Source organism: Harpia harpyja, chromosome 13 (assembly GCF_026419915.1).
Source record: "Harpia harpyja isolate bHarHar1 chromosome 13, bHarHar1 primary haplotype, whole genome shotgun sequence".
Lineage (NCBI taxonomy): Eukaryota > Metazoa > Chordata > Aves > Accipitriformes > Accipitridae > Harpia > Harpia harpyja.
The window spans coordinates 30,760,660-30,786,659 of record NC_068952.1 but is presented as its reverse complement, the minus strand read 5'-3'; the positions used below and the strand labels follow the sequence as shown (position 1 = coordinate 30,786,659).

Below are 26,000 nucleotides of genomic sequence, written 5' to 3'. Positions count from 1 at the left end.
TCTCTGGACATGCTCCAGCACCTCAATGTCTTTCCTGCAGTGAGGGGCCCAAAACTGAACACAGTACTCGAGGTGCGGCCTCACCAGTGCCGAGTATAGGGGATGATCACTTCCCTGCTCCTGCTGGCCACACGATTTCTGGTACAAACCTGGGTGCTATTTGGCCTTCTTTGCCACCTGGGCACACTGCTGGCTCATATTCAGCCAGCTATTGACCAATATCCCCAGGTCCTTTTCTGCCGGGCAGCTTTCCAGCCACTCTTCCCCAAGCCTGTAGCGCTGCATGGGGTTGCTGTGACCGAAGTGCAGGACCCGGCACTTGGCCTTGTTGAACCTCATATGATTGGCCTCAGCCCATCGATCCAGCCTGTCCAGATCTCTCTGTAGAGCCTTCCTACCCTCAAGCAGATCAACCCTCCCTCCCAACTTGGTGTCCTCTGCACACTTACTGAGGGTGGCCTCGATCCCCTCATCCATCATGTTGACAGAAGGCATTTTTATGCCAAGTGGCATGGCATAAGTGTTTTGTAAATAGAAATCTTCAGTTGCTCTTTAACAGGCTTGTTTTCAAAATCTGAGCATCTTGTTCTGTTTAGACATTTAATTATTATGCCTGTCATAGTTTGTTTATTAAATAGAAATCAGTCAATATAAACCTTGCTATGTTCAGAACCCACGCAACGCAGAGAAAATCTCCCCCACAATCAGCCAGGGGCAAAGCACTTCCAAGGTAAACCAGTGTAAGCATGTGCTGCAGTATGCTTACTTAATAGTGCTGCAAAACCCTACTTGGTGAAATAGCAGAGAGGAGTTAAAAGAAAGATTTATAAAGCAGTAGAAAAAAAATTGTGGGGTCCAATTGTGGGCCCTCTCTCACAACCTGAGAATAAAGAAACATCTAATGAAATTGAAAGCAATGCACACAACACGTAAAAAACGATCAATATAAATAATTATTGTATAAAACTAGATTTAATCTCTGAAACTCAGTGCTGCACGGTACTGTTGAGATCTAAAGCTTAGCATTTCAACAAGAAGATTCAGCTTCTCTGCAGGATACAGAAATTATAGAGGTTACAAACCCTTATCCAAAACAATCCAAACAATTTCCAAAGCAAACACAAACACTGCCTAAGTATCACCACCTACTTGCTATAGGGCAGAATTAGTCAAAGCCTCCCTGCAATCACCAAGTGAACTAAATAGCTTTGCCATTCATGTCACAAAGCAAAGCAAATTCCTCCAACACAAATCCAAAGACAAAAGAACAAGTGCCTTCATTATATATTACTCTGAGGACAAGAGAAATGATCAAAATAGAAAAATTTTGTCACTGGAACAGAATGCAAGACAGAATCCGCCTTGAATACACACAAAAAGCAAGAAAATCCTCCAATTATCATCAGAGAAAGGCAAAAATTGCACTCCCCCCACCCCCAAAACCCTGACCAAAACATTATGACAACAGTTTTAGTACACCCTAAACATGGGAACCATGGAAAGCAGCTACCATTGCTTCCTTTTCCACCTTGCTGCTCCTTAGCCCCTCTCAAGAGACAGGGCCAAACCCACAGCCAGAGGCAGGAGCTATGCCAGCTGCTACTACCTCTTCAATGGATATTGGGAAAAAACCAGTGAGACAAGGATAATTAAGGGCATGTGCAAGCTCTGTAGGAACCCTAGCATGACTATCAGCAGCAACAAGCAGGAGAAGAGGTATATGGAACAGCTGAAGTTACTGGTAATAAATCAAAATGACCTTGGTTCAAACACTTTGGATAACAGAGACCATCTCTTAACAGTTGCAATTTCTTCGGTTTTCCATATTGCCATTTTTAGAGTTTACCAGCCAGTTTCAACGAAGCAAAGTAAGCCTTAACTGGCGTTACGTCAGAGGCTAGCCAAGATTTATTCACAAGAGATCACCCATTAAAAAGTACTATTTTCAAATTACAATAATCTAATTTTATAGATGCAGTGTCTAATGGACGCACAGCAAGACAGTCAAAATTCCCAGACTGCTAGACATATCCTCTTAACCAGTCTCATCCATCAGGGCTGCCTAACAACATTAATGTGGAAGTCTCAAGAGAATTATTTGTACCCCATACCAAGCACAAACTGCAAAAACTCCACTTTTCACAGTCATTACTACTTTTTTTATTCCTTAAATGTCAATCAGTTGGCATTCCTTTTAATAGGAAGGGTCAAAAGCCATTTGTGTTTTTTAAGTCCAACATTCTGAAATCGAATTTTATGGAACAAAGCCAAGAGTGCAAAGTGAGAAGCTGCCCCTTAGCAGATCTGGTCCAGTTGTAAAAAAATAAAATAAAAAGTCTACTTTCAGTCAGCCAGTCTCTCCACATATAATTCACAGTAAGAAAGTTATACAGGACAGTGTAAATAAGTACAAACAGCATTATTTAATCTAAACCAATAGTTTTCCAGTCAGTAGAGTTCAGATTCTGATTTCAATTCTGAAGCCAGAATTTGTCTGCCTGATAAATTTTACAGGCCTTCCTCCGTCTCCCCCCAGCTCTTTATTTGAATTGCAAGGTATGTATCAGTAGGATACACAGTAATTTTTACAGTGGTGGTTGGTAATTAATCTGGTAAGTACGTTTATTTGCCATAATATTTACCCTCAATTATTAGGGTGGGGTTTACATTCTTTTAAATTGCCTATTTTTATTTTTGGATTACAACATGCAAAGCAGGCTAAAAAAAAATAAAAATCTGAGTTTCTGTATCTACACATCAAAAGACAAAAAAATTCATTTCAGTCATTTCTTAGTTAAATCTCAATTATTCAAGTTCCTCTTGAATATTATTGAATATCAGGTTTCCTCTGCCTGTGTAACAAACAAAATAGGAAATGGTTTGTAGCCTACAGCAAACTGACTTCATGTTGTGGCAGTCATGAATGACCTGTAAGGCAAGATGCATTTCAGTTCTCAATCATAGGCTGAGTTTTTCAACAAGCAGCTCAAAGATTACAAATTATAATTCATAATTTTAGTTTCAAACATATTTTTATTTCTTCAAAAAGTGCTGTTTCCTACGCACCCTTTTAGACAGGTGGCAACAGTCCCTTCAACAATCGGTGAAGACATGCAAAAAAGCCAGCCTTTCCACTTCCCTGACTTGTTTATGTTACAAAGCCTCCATGAGAAATAAATACATCAGTAAAGAGGAAGGGGTTTTCGGCAACATGTGCAGTAAGTATTCCTTATGTAACAATAGTCCAAGGAGTGATTAACAGAAGAGGAACCTCATGTTGAATTACAAAAAGCAGATCAGAAAGGCTGCATTTGTATTCATGAACAACAATACAATCACAACAACAAAAAAAGATGAAGCCTTTACTGGAAAATAGTGCTTACAACATACCTCAACAATTCCTGTCTCAGGCTACAAAAAGCTCTAGACTTCTAAAAATGTCTTCCTTTTTCTTTCTCTCTCTCTCTCTTTTAAAAATTCTCACTTGCTATTTTTTGGCACAAGCTCCAAAAATTTCTAGCCAAAGAACTATTCTAGACCACAGCTCTATTTCAGAAATATTTTTCTTTAAAATAGACAGAAATGAAATTGATTTTCAGAAGATGAAAGCCTTTAACAAACCATCAGTGAAGTCCTTCTCAAATTGATAGCATCCATTCCCATCAAGCTTCTTCACAAATTCGATCAATTAAAAACAAAAAAAAATTTCTAGGATCATGTATGTAAACTTGTATTTGACAATCTTTTCATCTAAAACAAGAAAAAAACCCCAAAAACCAAAAACCAAAATGAACCATCTATTACCATTCTGTCTCAGAACATCCTGCAAACGTAAGCACCTGTTCCTGAATTTCAGTGAAAGTACTCCCACAGCAGAAATATAAGAATTCAATAACTCTTGTCTTATTAAAAGTGCTTATCCCAAGTACTAAATATATGCCACAGGCAGCAATTGATCTTACAGCACTTCAGTTAAGTCTGCAATATATTTAACACATAAAGGAGGCCAGTTTCCTCATGTAGAGAAGAATTCAATGGTAGCAGGTAGCAGCTGCCAGCACTTGGATACTGTTATTAGAAATGGTTTAGGCAGTTTATACACATAGCATTGATGTGCCTTCTGGTTCAGGCATTAGTAGCTAGATCACGCACTTGAATTGCTCTGTGAAAGGCACCTTAAAATAGAGCTGGGGGTCTGAGATCACTTTTATCACTGTAAATGCAGAGCAGTTTCATTGACTCTTCTGTTTAAAGTCAATGTGCTGGATTTACTCCCAGGCTCCTCTAGCACAGTCCAGGAGAGACAAGAGTGACACGTGCCAACCAACAAAAAACTGAGCAAAGGTGAGTATTCTTTGGAAAGGCAGATTGATGTAACCCGTACAAAGAGACAAAAGCAATTAATCTCTTACACATGGAAGAATTAACATCCCCATTTTCCATAGCACTGTACATCACTCCCACTCTGAATTTGTTTCCATTTGAAGAATACAAAGTGAAGAAGATTAAGTTCTTCCTTGGCTAGGCCTATGCAGCTACCCAGAACAAAATGGGAGCCATTAGTTGATACAACTAAGATGAGAACATGGTGCAGTAGTTGTTGTGTGTCTTGAAGTCATGTGCAGCACATTAAAGCCAATGAGCAGAAAGACTTTCCCCTCATCTGACCTAGTTCTGTCAAAGATTCTCACATGGAGATAGTGGGTGTAGAAGTGACACATGCAGTATCTTTAAAAATTTTGGAAGGCAGCAACTCACAGTGAAGAATACCCAAGACCTTGATGGGGAAAGGAAAGCTAGCTGAACTCTCAAAAATGCAGACAAGATATTAGAAGGCTGCCCAGAACTGTAGGCATACAAGAAAGCGAACAGCTAGGGGCAAGCCATCTTACAAATCAAAACAATGCTGGAAAAAAGGTGCCAGAAGGATGGTTGGTTTCAGGACAAAGCTACGTGATGCTGCAGATATGTCCTATTTGAAAGGAGCTACAAATTTAAGAACCTCCCCCCCCGCCCCTTTTTTTTAAAGCAGCATGTAAAAAAATTTGTAAAAATCCAGTATAACTGCAAAAACATAATCCAGTTTGCTGGATTGTGAATTGCTGCTGACTGCACTGTGACAGGTTGTCGTGGTTTAACCCCAGCCAGCAACTAAACACCACGCAGCCGCTCACTCACTCCCCCCCCACCCAGTGGGATGGGGGAGAAAATCGGGAGAAGAAGCAAAACCCGTGGGTTGAGATAAGAACGGTTTAATAGAACAGAAAAGAAGAAACTAATAATGATAATGATAACACTAATAAAATGACAACAGCAATAATGAAAGGATTGGAATGTACAAATGATACGCAGTGCAATTGCTCACCACCCGCCGACCGACACCCAGCCAGTCCCCCGAGCGGCGAATCCCTGCCCCCCACTTCCCCGTTTCTGTACTGGATGGGACGTCACATGGTATGGAATACACCGTTGGCCAGTTTGGGTCAGGTGCCCTGGCTGTGTCCTGTGCCAACTTCTTGTGCCCCTCCAGCTTTCTCACTGGCTGGGCATGAGAAGCTGAAAAATCCTTGACATTAGTCTAAACACTACTGAGCAACAACTGAAAACATCAGTGTTATCAACATTCTTCGCTCTGAACTCAAAACATAGCACTGTACCAGCTACTAGGAAGACAGTTAACTCTATCCCAGCTGAAACCAGGACACAGGTGCAGCACAGAAAGGCACTGTCCCCAAACATTTTTCACACAAAATCAACAAATAGTAGCAGAAATAAGGAGAAAAAGCTCAAAGAAACATTAATTCTTCATTAGATTATTCTAAAAAATACATACCAATTATCTCTAACTCACTGTATACCCAGCCATTAGTAGCTGGATAGATTCTGTACAAAGAGTGGAACCGGTTGCCCAGGAAGGCTGTGGAGTTCATGCCTGGAGGTATGCAAAGCCCGACTGTGCACATGTCTGAGCAACCTGCTGTAGCTGACCCTGCTCTGAGCAGGAGAACGGACTGGAGGATGCCCAGTGAGTCCTTCCCACTCCAGCAATTCCCTGATCAGATTAAAATGGAGTTCTGGTAAGTTACTTAAGGATGACTGTTTTTCCACAACATGAATCAGAGGGGGTGCTCTATACATAAGTTAAAGCCTTGAAAAGAATCAGAATACAATTGTGAATGAAGTCTACAAATGTTAAATCAGCTCTACTGGAGGACAGAAGAGGACCTTGGACAATACCATGCAGGGAAAGCATTGGTCATCACTGATGAACAGATTAATGGAGGAACCTGACAGTAAGGAACAACAAAATGAAATTCAGTCTGGAAATGAAAGGCCCCCAAAAATCTAATCACCTACTTAAATCTAAAGTTAAAAGATATACACAACTGTGGCAGGTGTCCAATGTAAACCTTAATCCAACATAGGCAATATGCCAGTCTTTCTGACCGTATCACTAATTTTCTTCACAGTTCCTAGCCAAGCCCCTGTATCTATTAGGGGAATGCAACAAACAGGAATATATAAAAGGTCCCCCTATATAAAAGGGACTGCAGTCTTAGGTCAAAAGTCATCAGTGACCTTCTTGGAGAAAGAAAAAAAACCTCTTGATGAAAGACAGACATGACAGATTGGGAACTATGTGAGCCAGCTCAGTACTCATTTACTGAAATTTAATGGGCTTTGACCCAGGCTTACAAAATAACTGAACTAACACAAGGGTCTTGCTCAAAACATACCACCAAAAATAACTTCAGAATGTGCTTTATTTTGTCAAACCAACCTCCAACACCAGAAATTCAAAACAAGAACCCATTTCTTCCTCTGTTACCTACTCTTCCCAATTACACCACAGGACTATGGTAATTACTACATGCCTTTATATAACATATATATGTTCTTGTCCACCCCAAAAGAGAAGTTTTGTTTGTTACCTCTTACCGACAGTTATTTTGACAGTTCTTTTCTGAGAGTCCATCCTCATCTTCTCCCATAATATCCACTGCCGAAAATATCAGTGCAACCAGAATTGCAAAGCAGCATACCAGTGCAAAGATCACAATGCATCTTTGCTGGGACTGAAAGAGATTAAGATTAAAAAAGTTTTAATGGCATGAGCACATTCCAGTCAATGACCTGAGACTCTAAAACTTTTACATAAGATCTAAAATTCTTTGAAGATCTTACTGCCATAGCTGTCAACATGAAACACACCTCAGGATGAAAACACTCTCAAAACTGTCCTTCAGGTATCACCTTGAGATGTATTTTAAATCCCTCAGACATTGTTAAATAATTCAAGTCACAAATAATCATAATTTAAACTGTTTTCTGTTTGTACCACAAGGAAAGCATTATGCATTAAAATAAATATTCTTACATTAAGTACGTATTTTCTGATTGCGCCTCACAGGTAAAGTACACACTTAGGATAGCACTCAAAAGGCTTGAGAGTTTTGTTGTGTTTGGCTGAAATAAAACATGTCATTGCAAGATGACTGAAGAGCAAAGTCTTTTTTTTATTGCTACACAAAGTAACTGACATTGTTACTATGATTGTCACAGCAACTGAGACAGTTTGGCAAGTCCTTGGCCCACAGTACTTACAAGGAAAATAAATGTACAGATGATAGACGGGATTCAAGGAAACAATGGGAGACTGTTGCTCAGTATGATAGGCAATGCCCTCCGCATCTCAGTTAAATATTAAAACATGGCATAGCGCTACCTTATTCTACAATATGAAATCCTGCAGCACTAAGTCAGATACAACTGTGTACAGCCCTAGATAAATGTGAAACTCCCTAAAGACAATGTCCTGACATGCAACTTACATAGCTGCATGAATGTAAAGTATATTTTATTCTAAACCCAAATGTCCAAACAAATATAATGTGTATTTTTCTACTGAAGAAAATTTGCAAAACCACACACATATAAAAATATAAAAGTCTAACTTCTGTTGCCATAGTTATTTTCTTAATTTTCATTATTGCCCTGTAATTAAAATGTCACATAAAGAAAATAAAGGAATGGGAAAGTGGGAAAGTATATGGGAAAGCAGGAAAAGTGTAAGGGAAAGAAGCAAGGTTATGCTTGCTGCTGAAAACCAACTTCGTAGTATTTCCATTGTTCCTGGTATTTTGTTTAAGAGGTAATAAGTTTCAGAGCAATAAGAACATTTTCCCGTATGCATAAAAAAAGGTCTGACATATTTATTCTTAAAATAAGCTTCCAAAACTTCCAAACTAGTGCACATCCCAGAAGAAACAAACTCATGCACCTCAGAACAAATCAGATACAAGCATTTTATTTCAGTCTGTGAAAATCTAAAACACAGAAGCAACTTCTTCAGACAAACAGAAACAAGTTTCCTGAAATTTAGTGAGAAATTTATCATTTTACCTAACAGTTACACTGAATATGCTGCTTAGGTTATATGCATATTAGTCATTCTTATACACTTCAAATTTACATTTAAATCTGTGTTTTCTAATCTATTACCTAAAATGTTACAGGAATGCAGCATAGGAAAATCTTCAACCATTTACAAAGCTTACTTCCAAAATAAATAAAAGTTGGACCTTTTTTCCTGCTGCTAGGTATAATCACAGCAACATATGAAAAGAATTAGAAATGACAGCATTTGGGTGCCCAGAACTAAGGCTGCAGTCAGACGCACAGTAGGATTTCAGAGAAAAATGTTAAAACATTGCCTTGTACTACTGGCAAGAAAAACTAAGAAGTGCCAAAGATAAAGAGGTATTCAAATCTGGGACACTGCTTTATGCCATTTATTCATCAGCATGGCTCACACTCTTGCTAAAATGACCATTGTCTCATGCAGGTTTTTACGCTTCTGTAAGTGTATTTGCAGAAACTGTTCGATGCAGCTTCTTCCAACCACTGAGTATATCACCATGGCAGCAAGATAGCAAAGCTGCTCCTGTACCAGCGAGCCAAACAGACCCAGGGCTCGTTCTCTAGCCCCTAAGAGCCAGGGACGTGACCCAGCACGGCTTGCAACACAAGCGTTCTTTTTCCTCCTAGACCAGGATAACTGCAGCCATTCCACTCACTGGGAACAGTCCTGAGTCCATATTTTGGGCAAATTTGTAAGAACAAGCAACCTAGCTACCACACAGCATAAATGACTTCATACTGTTGCTCCAGGGAATAACTCCCATCTTCTTGCTGTGTCACCACGCAAGCAGCAGAACAACTACAGAGAGTTGCAGGGTCACTGGACCAGCAGGGACCACGGTAGCCTTCAAGGCTGGGCCAACACACATGGAGACAGCAAGAGATGTTTCACTAAAAGGAGTCCACAATACCTCTATCACACACGTCATAAAGCAGCAGTAAAAACCTTTTAACCAGCTTAAAATTTAAAGGCCCAAAGCTGTATAAAATCTACAGTGTATCAAAAATGATACAGTATCACAAGAAGGAGGGATTAAAAAAAGCAAAAAAAAAAAAGCAGGTGCAACAGTTGCCTTACAATACCAGGAAATTTTATGGTAGCAATTTCTAGGTGGTTATGTTCAAGGAATACAGGAAGGGCAGGCCAAAATAATTTGAATGGATCCTCCTAATCTAGCTTTAAGTCCCATTCCACATAAATTTGAGGAACATAGTCAAGGCTTCTTGACTTCTGTGTTGTAGTTGAAATTTGTATAAAGTTTAAATCCCTGTTCTTTCAGTTCAGCATGTGTACAGCTTGTCAGGCTCTGCAGTTTGACTGACTACTCACTATGAGCAGCACAAAGTTAGTACCACTAGTAAGACCACTGCTATTCTACCAGCACTAAAGACAGAACTGCATAAATCTAATTTACTGCCCTTATTTACACAGATCCTTTATATTATTCATTTGTCTTTGACAATTATAACAGATAGTTATTTCACTTTTTCTTAAGTACCAGCTTAACAGTATGGTTACAAGCAGTGTAGTAGTATACCTTTTCAATCCACACACAGAAAAAAGAAGAATCTTATAAAACTGTGACAATAGTATTTTTTCTTTGAACTAAGGATAACACAAAATGTTAAATAAAGCAAAGCAAAAATTCCAAGTTTGCAATTACCCTATCCCTACATTTTTAGTCACAGGTCTGAGAGGTCACGTAAAGACCATTTTTAAAAAAAGGAGGATTTTGAATGGCTTCACAGTTCATCTTGAAATTACTCCTGCTGAGTGGTGATTTTTTTGATTGCTTTTTAATCTATATATTACAATAGTATTTAATATTTGAACATTGCTTAGATTCAAATTGATGTTTATATTGGAAAACAAACAATAAAAATAGCTACTGGCACCAAACAAGTCCTCTGAGCCCTTCTTTTGACAATGGTAATAAATCTTAATTTTCTATACTGCAGGCAGTTTTCTAATAGGCTTTTTCTAATTAAAATAGATTAGAACAGACCATGTCACTTCTATTATACCATCCCTGTGTGCCCGTGTGTGTGTGTGTGCCAGTAATAGCAGGCATCTTGAAAGAATTCAAAATACAAGAGCTCACGCCATAGACAGGCTAGACGGAATCTGTTAGATTTGCTCTTCAGACTCTTACTTCGGTGGGCTTGGGCAGACTGCTTGCTTGATGCTGTGTTGTTGCGTATCCCATTGGCAACTGGGATCCCTCAGAGCTTAGCCGACCTATCGTTCTGCTTCCTTTAGTAAGTGCTGTCCTGGTTTCAGCTGAGATAGAGTTAACTGTCTTCCTAGCAGCTGGTATAGTGTTACGTTTTTGAGTTAGGTATGAGAGAAGAATGTTGGTAACACACTGATGTTTTCAGTTGTTGCTCAGTAGTGTTTAGACTCAGTCAAGGATTTTTCAGCTTCTCATGCCCAGCCAGCGAGAAAGCTGGAGGGGCACAAGAAGTTGGGACGGGACACAGCCAGGGCAGCTGACCCAAACTGGCCAAAGGGGTATTCCATACCATGTGACATCGTGCCCAGCATATAAACTGGGGGGAGTGGGGCTGGGGGGATCACTGCTCGGGGACTAACTGGGCATCCATTGGTGGGTGGTGAGCAATTGCATTGTGCATCACTTGTATATTCCAAACCTTTTATTATTACTATTGTCATTTTATTAGTGTTATCATTATCATTATTAGTTTTTTCTTTTCTATTAAACCGTTCTTACCTCAGACCATGAGTTTTACTTCTTTTACCGATTCTCTCCCCATCCCACTGCGTGGGGGAGAAGTGACTGAGCGGCTGCATGGTGCTTAGTTGCTGGCTGGCGTTAAACTGCTACAGTGCCTAAAAATCCTCTGTGTTTAAGCTTTCAGTCTTCAACACTTAATTATGGAACACAGGGTCGGGAAGCATCTCTAAAGCTTATGTAGTCCAGCTGTCCATATACATGGTTAATTTATACAAATATTACTTCTAACTGATATTTGTCTAACCTGTCCCTAAAAACCTCTGGATGAAAGAGATCCTACAGTCTCTTCAGGCAACTCATCCCATGCATTATTGATGCCTTACTGATGACTATCTTAAGCCTCTTATGCTGCTATATACTTTTTTTTCCTTCCCATACTTGCTGAAAATGGAGAACACAGTATTTCATTCTTTCCTGCTGCAGTCTCTTACATATTTGAAGACTGCTAGACGTGCTAAAAGACCTGGGCTCAGAGAATCTACTGGCTTGACTGGACCTGTCAGAGGACAACCATGGCTGAGATTTCACTCTTAACAGTGGGGAAATATCTCTGCTGTAAGGCCAGAAATTCTGTTGTATGAGAGAAAGATTTCTTCAGAGCTAATGGAAAATTGGGAAAGAGACTCCTGCAGGAAAAAGGACTATAAAAAATGCCACTATTTTCCATTTCATGAGCAAAATGTGTTTCTTTCACCTGCCTCCTCTAGATAAATAATACCTATGTTAAAACAAATCCACTGCATTTACTAAAACAAAGCATGGTATTTTTCATGCTGTTATACCCCTAGGCAGAGAGTGAGAAAAAGAGCAAAAGCTGCACAATGGGTATGCAGTACAGTACTATTCAGACTAGATTTTAATATGAGAAGACCCTGTTTGTTTATTATTAAGAAAAAGGATAGTCTATGTCAGTTAAGGTTGCATCAGAGCCTGTGATACCCAAGCAGAATTGAAAATGAGAGAAAGAAAAAGGCCTCCATCTTTACTGCACTCCTGTTGCTCAAAAGCTGTTAAGAACACTTCAATGGCCCATAAAGCTTTCAGTTTCTTCACAAACAATAGGTATTTCTGCAACACACTAGATTTAATCAGGAATTTACTTTCCCTCAATACAACACAAAAGTGTTCTTCTTTCCCCAAACAGGAGCCATGAAATTGTAATGCTGCACCCACTGAGAAAACTGAGCACATAACAACAAAACACGTCATGGCTTTGAACTATTGCTTCATTTTTATACCTATTTAAAGAATAAAGGAGGTAATTTTTATACAGCAGACTAATATGGAGTTCATATCTGCTTGTCAGAACCACAGAGGCTCTAAGAGGTAGGTTTTCACATCTTCTGTCATATCAGTAGTCTGCTCTTCCCTGCAACATGTCTGAACAGCAGTGTGAGAACAAAAGCACTCATCTTCAACATGAGTAACCTGTTCAACAGCTCTTAAAATTCTGCTTACGAGTGGGGTTTTATGGCCTCCTACAGTACATTTGCCAAAGATAGCAGGGAACTGGACTTCAAGAATTAGCAATCACTCTTGGATTAACCTTGGTTCTTGAAATCATAATGTGTGTTTATTAGAGAAAAACATTATCAGAAAGACTGTTTTCCATTAATCTGGAATCCATACACAGTAATAATCTTCATTGCAGACTTAAATTTCCCAGCTAGCATGACCTAATACCAATTAACACTTAAGCTCCTATTAAACAAAAATAGGAAGGAACTAATCCAAGAGTGCTAAGGTAAGTTAAATATGTTCAAATTGGCTGGGCCCAGTGAGCTTCATCCTTGGATATTTAAGGTACTGGTTGAGGCTAACACAGAACTTTTAGCACGTACCTCTGAAAACTCACGAGCATGAGTGAAGTATCAGAAGATTGGAAAAAGCAAAAGTGTTACCTATGTTTAAGAAAAAAAACTGGGCAGGCAATAGAAGCTAGGAAATAATAAACTGTTATTTTAACTTCAGTCTCTAGAAAATACTTGAACAAGTAAGCTATTATATGTAAACACCTAGAAGATGTGACATTTTTCTGACAAAATTTCTTATCAATCAATTTTGATTTCCATCTTTCCTAGTCACGAGCCCTGTTATCCTGCTGGAGAAGCTGAAAATAACATATACTTTGATCTTTAATAAAAACTTTCTTAGAAACCACAGAAACTATGTCCAGATTATTATAGGAGAGGTGTAAAGCTGGTTTGAATATCATGCTCATTTTAAAAATGGGAGGACATTTTAGAAAAGATTCAGAGGATACTGCTGCATATCTGTTTCTGTTCATGTCTTCATTAACAATCTAAATTATGGACTAGAAAGGAAATGTGCTTATTAAGTTTTCAATCAAAACCAAAGCAGCGCAAATTGAAAGCATGCTGGAAGACTAGATTAAAATTTCAAAATGTTCTTGGCAATTTAGGGGGTATGTTGAGAAAAATAGGTTAAAATTCAATTAAGGAAAAGAGCTACCAGCAGGTAGGAGCAATCAGTTGCACAGATACAGGAACTGAGAAACCATTAGGAAAAAGGATAATCAAAATGATTAAGAGGCTGGAGCAGATGCTTTAGGAAGACAGACCAAAAAAGGGTAGGAGTCCATAGTTTGGAGACGAGAAGAAATATGACCAAGGGGTACAAAATCATCACAAGAGCACAAGGCATAGTGAAGGCAAAATTATTATTCACCAAGTACCACAATACCAGAAACAGGGGATGTTTATTGAAGCTTGTAGAAGTTAAGTTTAAAAAAGATAAAGTACTTTTTAATGAAGTGGATATTGAGAGTCTGGAATTTGTTGCCACAGGAGGCTGTGAAAACAAACAGCAGCAGCAGGTTTAAAAAGAGATTAGACAAAGCCTTAGAAAACATGTCCAGAGAAAACAGGCAGGGATGTGTTCTCTAATAGAAATGATGGGGCACATGCCATTGCCCCTGTTAGACACATAGTACAGAACTAAATATGGCCTGGGTCTGAGCTGTAGAATATATCTTCTACACTCCTAAATAGTTTCCATTTTCCACAGAAGGACCCATGAGTTGTAGCAGAGTACAACCCGAACATGAATCAATCATGTCACAGTGTTGTGTTGACTTACGTCTCTACATCCTGCTCTAATGTTTGTACTGCATACAAGGCAAAAATAATCCTTACCCTCTACTTCAAGTTGGCATATTTTGTTCACCTTTCAAGACTGCATGGAGACAATTTAGAGAAAAATCAACAATAAATATTTAGTCCTACAGTTACCTACAGAAAAAAAGAGAATCAAGAGTTAATTCTCCAAACAACATTCTTTAACTTCTGTGCAACTTTCTAAGCAAACAAGGCATATGAAGTGACACTGTCTGCTCAGTTTCTTTTGAATCTGTATTTGAAAGAAAGATTTATAGAAATGTAATTCTCTCAGACATTTTACAAAATCCAGTATATAGGTAGACTTGACTGAGAAAGACCCAAATTAGTGCCTCTACGGAGGGAAAGATGGTCCAAAGTTTTGCCTTCTAGCACACACACAGCTCAGCACCACGCAGCCTCATGGAGAGAGGGATGGGAGGAATCGCTGCCGTGGTCATATATAGAGGGGCTGTGCGTCCTGAGCACGCACCCTCAGCGAAGCAGCTGTGTTGGTTTCACTGCTCGCTGAGCAAACATTTAATCCAACAGGTCAGGCATATAACACATGGACAGACACGTTACTATAAATAGAAAACCAATAAACTACTTTGGAAGAAATCCAAGGCTTTAGAGGTTACATATCTGAATCCCCTTCACACAAAGTGCTATATTACAGAAAGCTATTAACATTCAGAATATGAGCTCTATAAGAAAAAAGGGTTTCCAGCACATGACCAACTAACCTCTAATGCATTTTGTTGACCAGAACTGGCGTAAGAGGAGTGAAAAGCCTGAATACATTTAAGTGTTCATGTGCCATTTTCCCAAAACTGGGCCCTGACTTCTCAACATGATATATGGACTTAGTCTTCAGCATAATGTAAGACAGTATTATAGTTTGGCAATGCCAAAAAAAGGCCATTGTCTACCTTCAGAATAACAGTCTACTCAAATCCAGTGTCTCCAGTAAAGAAAAAAGAGAAAAACAAAAACAGTATTGAATAATCTGAACTTGGCCCAAACAACCAATTCAGAATACTACTAATACCTCATTAGTAAAACCCACTGTAAATAGGATTTCTATATCCCAATATCTCTTCACCCATCTTTAAACCTGGACCCTCTTACCACAGCTAGCGTTAGACCCATTAATCTGCCAGGGATTTTGCAAGTAAAAAGTGCTGGGCTAGAGAAAGCTATAATCGATTTCTTTTTGGATCAGCACTTCGCCATATAATAAAAAGACAAAATACCTTTAGAAAAACCAAACCAAACAAAAAAACCCAAACCCAAACACCAGGACTGATGGCAACAATATTAGATTAACATTTTGGGGTAAGCCAAGAAAGAGATGTCTTAAAGTACACTGAAGGGATGGGTGGAGGGAAGAAAATAAATAACAAGGGGGGGGGGGGGAATATGTCCAATATGGGGAAAAAAAACCCCAACAACAGAAGTCCATGGTTCACAAAAGAAGAGTTGGAAAAAGGAAGGAAGCAGAAAGGTAAGTAAGAATGAACAAAAACAAAATTATAAAAGATAGAAGCAAGAGGTAGAAAGAAAAACTGAGAAAACTGGATATAAATATAAAATTAAAAAGATACAAAAAGATATAAGAAAAAAGGTTAAAATTTCAGATTAGCACTTGAGAGTCTACAAACTAGAACACTGCAGCTAAAAATAGTGTTACTAGCACGTATTCACGTACAGTGCTCAACTTTATATATTAGATCTTTTATGTACAGATAAGGGACCTTCTATATACAACTTTAGTTCACAAATATAATTAAAAACTGAACTCAGCCCTCTTCAGAAATCCAGTGAAACAGAGCCAATAATCACTGAGCAAACAAACATTTAAAGGTCTATTATTTCTCATCAGGAACTGGATCTTGTAAGGCAGCATTTTGAGAAAGAATGAAATTAATAAATACATCAAGATGCAAGCTATTTAGTACATTGCAGAACAGTCCATTTAAAATCAGTTATAACCATCAGAGGACAGCTGGCTGGGGGAATCTAGCAGATGATACAAAGGCTGGCCTATAGTTTACAAGCCCAGGTATCAGCAGGCACTGTGGTTGTCCGATTGCTAGCAGAAAACACTCTTTGCAATTTTACACCCTTTATGTATCACTCTGGAGTCTACAGCATAGCAGCAGTCCAAGCAGTTAGAAAGCTCCAAGTAGTAGCCCTACATCTCTCCACATCTAGTTTAAATTTGATGTTGATAGTCTTAACTCCTAATGGAAAACTAGACTGAAATACCACAGTCTCTACAAATCAGAATCTTCTGCAGGCACTGAACATGAAACTGCAGTAACTTGCCATATTGCATCTGCCTCTAGCCAGAAATCCTTGTTTTCATAATCAACAGGAAAAAAAAATAGTCTACATTACAATTAACTTTTCCACGCTTGTTTGCATTCATCATAATCCCAATTTTATACTAACCCTTACCCATGAATTTCTTAAATCTCTTCTGGAATGAACTGTTCATTGTACACTTTCAAATTTTAATCTAAAGATTAATCATGTTTCTACTAAAGTGAAATGGAACATTTTAAATTATAAAGAAGGGGGGAAATATACCTTTATTCTTAGCTGCTGATGAAACATGCTTAAAACTTTTCCCCTTAAACATTTCAGACTCATTTTTAAACATCTCGCCAAGAAGGGAAGGACATCCCACATCTGAAGTACTTGAAGTCATGCATTTAACAGGCCTAAAACACATTTCAGGTTTTATTTCCCTTTGGTCACCTTTGAACACAAAATGAGCTGGAGCACTGAAGTGTCAATTTGGCTACAATGACTCCAGAGTGAATCCATCCCACTCCACCAGATCAGTCTAATACACATTGCTCTGGCAGCACAATTCTGCCCCAAACTAGGCAGGACTGCGGTAACTACAGGACAGCTTTAGCTCTTCAGGTAAGGCTCCTAAAGGAGCAAAATATACCAGCAATAAAGGTTCTAAATTCTAACATCAACTCTGTATTAAGGCACGTTCCAGCCTAAGGACAATCTGTTGAGATAGCAACATCCAGCAGAACACTTTAACAGTCTGAATCCAGGACAAGAAGCATTTGGGGACAGAGGACAGAATGGGGTGTGCTCTGGCTAACTATAGTATTTAGCATTGCAACACAAAGAATTTGAGGCCGCCTGACAGAGGGGATCAGAAAAATGTTTGGCAGCTATTTTGTGTGCACATAATAAACAAACTTTTACATGCAAAGGACCTTTTAAGAGAAAATGCAGTAAGCCTAACAATGTCAGTGCAAGCATGTCCATGACAGATTACTCCGTATCGCTTTGGCATCCAAAAAGCACCTAAATGCCTTTGTGGGTCTTACCCATATCTGTGCCATGTTCCCTGAAATCAGTGAGCATTTGGAATGTAGATTCTGGTTCCAGGACAGTTATTAAATGTATAATTTTTGTGTGTGTGTGTATATATTCTTAATTATGTATATTTATACACACAGACACTCCATATATATAATAATGACTGTTAACAGCCAACACAAATCTGTTTCTAAATCACAAGGAAAAATCAGTAATATGTTAGATTCAGTTATATATGTTTATTTGCGAAGGCAGACCAGACTATATACAGATGAATACACTGATTTCATACTTGTGATCTCTAATTTAAAAACAGTAATGCCTCTGTGAGTTTTAAAAGTAATTATAATTTATTTTAGTACTTTGGTAACTGGAAAAAAAAATACTGGTGACACACTCAGTTAAGTAACCTAAAACTTGCTGACAGCACAGCATCAACTACAAAAATCATATTTCTTTCAAGAAACTGTTTTATCTAATAATGCTGCTAATAAGGCTTTAAGATAAACTAAATGAAATTTGCAAGTCATGAGGAAAATTTTTTCCCAGTGTTTGCATATGTAACTTTTGGCACATTAAATGATCATATGTACAGTCAGCTCAAGCTTCTTGGACACAGCCTTTCATTGTTTTTCCAAGATTCTTCTTTTAAAAGGAGACAAGACCCCCCCCCCCCCCGAAAAAGAGTAAAAATAAGAAATTGTGGCTATGGGCATATAAATGCCACCAGGGAGGCTGTTAGACACAAATTTGAACTCAAGTGCAGTTCTGCAGCATGACAAACTCACCACTCTGCCTGAAGCACGTTTTTTTCTTAGCCGGATTAACAAGGCAAAAGATATTACCTTAAACTTTTTCCACTGAGGTTGAAGCATTTCATCCTGCAATTGGGACAGGGTAAGAGTGCATGTGCCATCAATTACAGCAACATCACATTAAGTCCTGATAAAGCAATCATTCTACAATCAAAGGCAGGTGGTGCAACTGAACCCAGAAGTACTAACTTAGTTTGTTAGATGAATCACAAATTGCCAGTTTCACTTTCATAAAGTGTAAAAAGCAAATTAAGAAGACTTCAAATGTTTTTTTTTAAAGAGTTTCCTTTTACTCGTTCTGATGAGACACACTTGAAGAAAAAGTTTTATTAACACTATTATAAATTGACACAAGTTCATGAAATGAAATTTTGTCATATATGGAAGCATTTATTTTTAGCTCATTCTGAATTTCTAACTACACTGTGAGTACATGTTGAAATAATAGATTTGCCATTCGGCCAAGCAAGTTAATTCCATTGTCACAGAGAACCCAACCAATGTGACATTCACAATAGGAATTACATTTTACTTTAAAGAGAGATAAAGGAAACTGAAGAGAGGCTTATGATCCATAGCTAATCAGAGATATAAAGGTAAACTAGTTAATTATAGTGATTAAGTGTATCTGATGTATGCTTTCTTTCTTATGACAGACTTGAGAGGTAATTTAGTTACCATGTCTTTTATCCTATAAAATTCTGCATTCGAATTGACAGCATTTGTAACTTTTATACCTTAAGTAATTCTACTTGATGGATAATTCCTTTTCAGTCTGGAAAATATGTAACATCATGAGTAAAGATGGGACTGCCATATTGACTTTGGCTTCTGGGAACTCAAAATTATATACACAAAACTGATCCCTACTATAATTTTTGGAAATATGAAACAAAGATATTTGGCCCAGATCATTCTCTATGTCAAGATGCCTGAATATCTGCAGAAAAGGAACAAGAGACAAAAATCTCCCACCTTGGCATCTGACACTTGTCTATGATTCCAAATGACACTTTTTACAGTGAACAGAGGACTGAAGAGTGGGATGTCACCAAGAGCAGCACCATCCCTTACTCAGCATGCAAAGCTCCAATATGCACAAAGCTAGGCTGGAAGTACCCACTTTCACATGCATCCCACAAAGGCAGCTGACTCTCCTTGGAGGAAGCCCCAGGGGCTCTGCTTTGCTCACTTTTATCTGACCAAGAGAGACATTCCAGTTCTGGGTTTTGTTTTGTGTTTTGGTTTTGGTTTTTTGTTTTGTTTTTTTTTTAATTGAAAGCACTTCCTAGCAAAGCAGGAATGATTTATGTAACGAAAAAAATCAATTCCTCAAAGTTTTCAATAACTGGAATGTCTGGTGCTATTTATAATAATTGGTAATAATAAGTCTTATTGATTCAAAAAATATTTGGTCAGAAAGGCTTTCCCTGAATCACAGCAAAAGAACAAAGATTTGAATATTTACAATGAGAATAAATTTATAAGCACACATGAATATATAACAAGCTGTCCTGGTTTCAGATGGGATAGAGTTAATTGTCTTCCTAGTAGCTGGTATAATGCTATGTTTTTTGAGTTAGGTATGAGAAGAATGTTGATAGCACTGATGTTTTCAGTTGTTGCTCAGTAGTGTTTAGTCTAAAGTCAAGGATTTTTCAGCTTCTCATGCCCAGCCAGCGAGAAAGCTGGAGGGGCACAAGAAGTTGGCACAGGACACAGCCAGGGCACCTGACCCAAACTGGCCAACGGGGTATTCCATACCATGGGACGTCACATCTAGTACAGGAACTGGGAAGTGGGGGTGGGGAATCGCCGCTCGGGGACTGGCTGGGTGTCGGTCGGCGGGTGGTGAGCAATTGCACTGCGCATCATTTGTACATTCCAATCCTTTTATTATTACTGTTGTTATTTTATTAGTGTTACCGTTATCATTATTAGTTTCTTCTTTTCTGTTCTATTAAACTATTCTTATCTCAACCCATGAGTTTTAATTCTTTTCCCGATTTTCTCCCCCATCCCACTGGGTGGGGGGGGGAGTGAGTGAGCAGCTGCGTGGTGCTTAGTTGCTGGCTGGGGTTAAAACACGACACAAGCAAACAAAAAAAGGAGCACCAAGAGAAAAAAAGTCAAGAAACAAACAGCAACAGGCCTTCAAGACCTCCAGTGTTCTACTTCCCTCTACCATAATCTCTTTCTGTGAGATCTGTTACAGTGTTCTCAGTATACCTCATTGTCGTAGGAGTATTTTCCTACCCCTAATAGAGTTGACACACGCCATTATGTGTGGAGGAGACAAAGAGAAGAGGATCAAGTAAACTGGTCAAAGTAAATTGTTCCTGGATGTCCTCTTCTTTCACGGTTCCAACTATATTCGCCCTTTTCTCCTTCCCTGCTCCACCAAACAGCAAAATAATTCATCATTATCATGGTCTCACTCTCACTAACAAGCCCCCACTCTATTCTGCCGTCTTACATACCTCTCTTTTCATACAGTGCAGAAAAAATTTCATAAAAAGGACACCAGGTTTCAAAACCAGCAGAAGATAACAGATATCTTGAGAGAAGGACAAAAAAAATCTGCAGCCGCAAGATCTAGTTTTGGTAGGGTCAAAGAGATTTGTTTTCTAGAGAGCACTGCAACCGTGTTCCTACACCAGAGTGTAGAACTACTCTACTCTGATTAACTTTTCACCTCTCACTGGAATTACCAGATACCTCTTCCACCAGCAGCAATGCTCCCCCCATTAGCCCTTCCTATGTTGTCTTGTCTCCATATTAATAAGGTCAGAATCCTTCTGGTATGTTGGGATATGAAGGTGTCCTGATTTACAGCTTTTTATCAGGTTTTGTTTCTCTGTCTTGTTTTTCTCATTTATTACCTTTATGGAAAAGTCTTTGTCCTACTCTTTTCTTAGTCTAATAATGTATTATAGTATCATTCTACTGAATTGGGCTCATGGCTTATTGGTCTGTTCTCTGGTCAAAATATTTATTTTGGTTTTCTTACTCTGTTTATATGAGAAATAAATTAGTTTTTTAAAATAATAATTTCCACAACACTATACATAAGGATAATCTATCGACATCATAACTGACTGAACATACATTAAAAAATGTTAGCTTGGCTTCCTATATTTTCTATTTTGTCTTTGATTGGTTTTTTGCATCTAAGTCTTTGAAAATCCAGATAAAACAGAGCCCAGTTATGTAAAACATTTCCCTTCAGTAGGTGGCAGAGAATCTGCTCTTTCCCTCAACCCATCATCAATTTTCATGACGCCTGACTTGAAAATCTCTTGAAGACCTCCACCTTTCTATTATATATCATTTAAGTCAAGCAATGGATTTAGAAGTTACTGAGAAGGAAAAAGATGCATGCATATGAATATACATATTTACACACACAGCCTTGACCACAGAAGTCTCAGTTTAATAGGAAAACAGTCCTCAAGATTAAATATGATATCCAATATTATGACTGTTATGGTTAAAAGAAAATAAAAATATCTATACAGGTACATGGCTGTTCCCATGAAAACCATCAAGTGTTCTGGCCTGAGTTTGTGTCTAGCTTTATTATTGTTTTAAATTAGGTAATCACTACAGATTTTTTTAATCATTGCCAATTTGGAATTTTAATCATTCTATAAAATAAAACACAGAATGAAGCTACTGTGAAGTTCTGGCTTCTTGTTCTCAGTCCTGTAGCAGAGAATCCCAATAAAGTAAAAAAACTGAGAGAGATGAAGGCAAACCTTGAATACAAAATAGCCACACAGCAATTTGACATGGTGGAGGCACACATCCCTCATTGATGTTTCAATGCTTCTGAAAGGAGAGGAGGTGTATATTGCACTTCACCAAGAGAAGTGATGATCTATCAGAGAAAGTTCCAGGAAAGAGTAAGTGCGTGCCAAAGAGTGTCACTAAACATTATCACCTTTCATCCTACTGTGAAGTCCAGTATTTTTCTGGAGGGTTGGGTTTTTTTTTCCTTTTCTTTTTTGACAACAAACTTTATTGGGCATACTCTCTTAGGAGGAAAAGAAACTAAATTATTTGGAATAAAAGCCTCTTGTGGCAGACTATCAACTGAGGAAAATTGTTTTGGGCATAGGTTTGCGCTCACAATACCTTAACAAGCCCTTTCTAAACTGCAAAATAAAGTGCAGCTTAAGTTTTCAGTTAAACATCAAGGCACTAACACAGAAAAAGCGTCTAGAGAAAGGTAGAGGATTTATCTGGGAAATCTCAGTCTCATTCCCAATCTAAAAATAAAAATAACTTATTAGAAGCTCTCTCTCAAAAAGGTAGCCATTTTGTTAAGTTCTATAAAATTCACACAGACATCCACATTTCATCTGCCACATTGTCAGAAATTTTCACAGAATAAGGTTCCAGGGGTCTCAAAGTACGGAAGTTTGCTCATTTCTCAGAAAGTAGCAAAATGCTAAATAATTGCTAGCATTTTAGAAGTAATTTGAGATATGCAGATCTTACACTGTCATATTATATTGATTTGCATTTTAAGTTTTCTCCTGAAAGCAACAGCTGTAAAATGTGTGCACACTGCACTTATGAAAACAAGCTTAAAATCTAAATATTTTTTGTATGCATTGCTTAAGGCGGAAATGTATTACACGTGAATAAAAACCAATACAGTGTGTATTGTGTATTCTGGTAAAATAATAAATGAAATTCAAGTAAAATTAGGTACACGCTTTCTGAATGTATAACCTTTTAACAAGTATAATTTTAAGCAAGGCACATGGATGCTCTACTACTAGCAAATAACAAACGCAGATAATATAGGTTGATAACATTTCCAGATTACTCTGTGTCAACATGTGTCCCTGTACATACTTGTTGAGACAATAGTGGTTCTCATAATTCTTAACTTACAGATTCCCTCTGTATAGGAAATGTAAGCCTAATGGCAACAGGCTTGCTTTTCTTAGTTTCCTAGCCATTTATAAAGAAAATTAATAAAATGTCCAGTGGTATAGGTACACTATGTATGCACTTCTTTCAGAGCACATTCTTTGTGCATATTTTGATTCTTTCTGAGATAATATACAATATCAGAATAAGACAAGACAGCCTTGCTGTAGAAGCTATATAAAAGGCTGTGTATGTGCTCATACTACCAGCTGATTGATATTCCATGTTCATGTCCACATAGATTTTATTTTTAAATTGCAGGTATTTATTCCCATATTAATCTATTAAGAGATTGCCACAAAAATAGTTACAGAAAGCATTGTTCCACAAACTAAAAGAAGTTTAATTTTGTTGTTTGACATGCACTGAATGAATTAATGGAAGCCAAACAAATTAATAGATATCTTTGCTGGCATTTGTAAGAAATATGCACATATACACATATACGTCCTACAAAGCTTATTTCTGGGCGAATGCCATTATATATCAAAAGCATAGCATAGTAGTTCCCAAACTTGTGGGGTCACTGAAACACTGCCAGACCTCAAGAGCTGTAACAGAAAACCACAACTATTTCTCAACAAATTGCAATTGCAATAAAAGTAAAGTAAACAGTAATATTTAATGCAGTTCAGTGTGTCAGCTACAGATCATCTACCATAATTCCTGTAGGTCATCAGTGTTGTCTGGACCACAAAATTTCACAGACAGAGAGAGCTTAATGGTCCAGGGTCAAAGTTACCGATTCCTATAGTGGAGAGATATGGGGAAGATGCGCAAACCCCACTCAAACCTAACTCTCCAAATGTACAGCAGAGATGTTCAGAACATGTATTCTCAGTATATAGCAAAGGACAAAATTTTGTAGCAGCTTTGAGCTAAAGACGTGTGTATGCATGCATTATAGACATAAATGTCCATGAACATATCAAGATGTTGTATCACTAAAAATGACAAATGCTTTGCAGTAAGCTTACCAAATGACCCACTCTTGTTACTGTTTAGTAAGGAGTTACTGGAAAGAGGGTTGCTCTGAAACACTATCCTTATCCACTAAAGAGCCACCAAGCTTGCTAGCACACTCCCAATGCAGATTTAAGCCATGATCTTCTATGCCATTTCTCATGTTCCTCATTTTTATACTGATGGCAAACTTCCCATCTGCTCCTGCCTTTCTCTACTCCCCACCTTTCTTTTGTATTGAATTTGCTATTGGCTTTGAACAAGCCGCTGTGTACAGTAGCAATTTTGCCACTGTCTTTAAAAGGAACAAGGCTTAACTCAATCTTCAAAAAGCATATATAATTGTTTTTCTGTTGCAAAAGCCAAAAATCCTTTGAATAAAAATGTGATACATTTCTTTCAAATCATAAAACTTCCTCTTTCAAGGGGCATTAAAGTGCAGACTATAATCACATAAAAGTCACTCATTCAAAACAACCTTTTCCAGGGACAATATGCACTTCATTGTTCAAAATCTTTGCCTTTTCTTCAGTTCATTCTGTCTGGCTATGAAAACTCCAGTTCCATATGGACCTAAAGGCATAATTTGATATGTGCCTAAGCCAAAACTCATCCACTTCACTAAGCTCAAATTCAGGTTTTTCCAAGGACATAAAACTGCAGCTATAATCTACCACATTCATTTTGCCATGTTCAGAATGTACAGCCAGGTAGCAACCTCATAGCTCAAGCACTTCTCCTGTTTAACATGGTTCTCTGCTAGACAAGCCTCTTGATCTCATTTTGAGATTACGCTAAATATATAAAGAAACACTATCAGATATAGTGTAGTCATCAGCTTCATTTATACTTTGAATGCAAAAGTCTCAATCAAAATTTAATAGTGATTCAAAGCATCTGGCACTTTATTAAATATTCACATATTACCCTATTATATATTACCAAGAAGAGATGGCATTTTGATTTTCCTTTGTTGTTAAGACTTTCTGACAGATTTGTAATTTTCTTTATCCCTTTCTTCTGTGCCATTCTTTAAAGGCCGTTCCACAACATGCAACAGTTCTCGATTTTGTCCCTCTTAGACAATTATGCTCCTCTAGGGGACACACCAAATGGCAAGACATCTTACTTTGTCTGCTAGGACTGCAAGGCTGGATTTGTTTCTAAAAATTAGCTTTGTGCTCAGCTGCTGAGCTTTTTCCCCAAGAAAAAATGAACAACCTGAAAAATAAATCATGACAGTAACTTCTTTTTCTGTTTGCAACTGTGTTCTATTACTGTACTGCTAAAATAACCTTACTAAGGTCACTGCCTTTCTTCAAAATTTGCATTAATATAAACATGAACAGAATTTGGCCCTTGTTCTTAGCTCCTCCATGGCTGACAACTTCTACAAAGTTATTTAGTAAAGATGAAAATGTTTAAATACATGTCATTCTGATACATCTGTTTCTTGCACAGCTTTCAGCTTGGTTCTTACATTAAAAAAATAATGGGTATACTGGCAACTAACTAAGCTTGCCATCTCAAGTACATATTAATAACTTTAATAGGCGGACATACTTTGCAAAAAATTATTATAAAGCTCAACAGTTTTGCCTGAGAAGCATAGAAACTATGGTTTTAAACAT

General features: G+C 37.9%; 1 protein-coding gene across 2 annotated transcripts in view; it reads right to left on the bottom strand.

Annotated features, from left to right (window-relative positions):
* Nucleotides 1-26,000, bottom strand: part of PLD5 (phospholipase D family member 5) — a 203,845-nt gene that overhangs the window by 112,294 nt on the left and 65,551 nt on the right. The window contains exon 2 of one of the 2 annotated variants that reach the window (XM_052806205.1): nt 6,940-7,076. In XM_052806205.1, coding sequence (XP_052662165.1) covers nt 6,940-7,076 — 137 coding nt within the window. Of the gene's footprint in view, nt 1-6,932; nt 7,077-26,000 lie in introns of those variants that run through there. The other variant, XM_052806206.1, reaches the window with a different exon arrangement.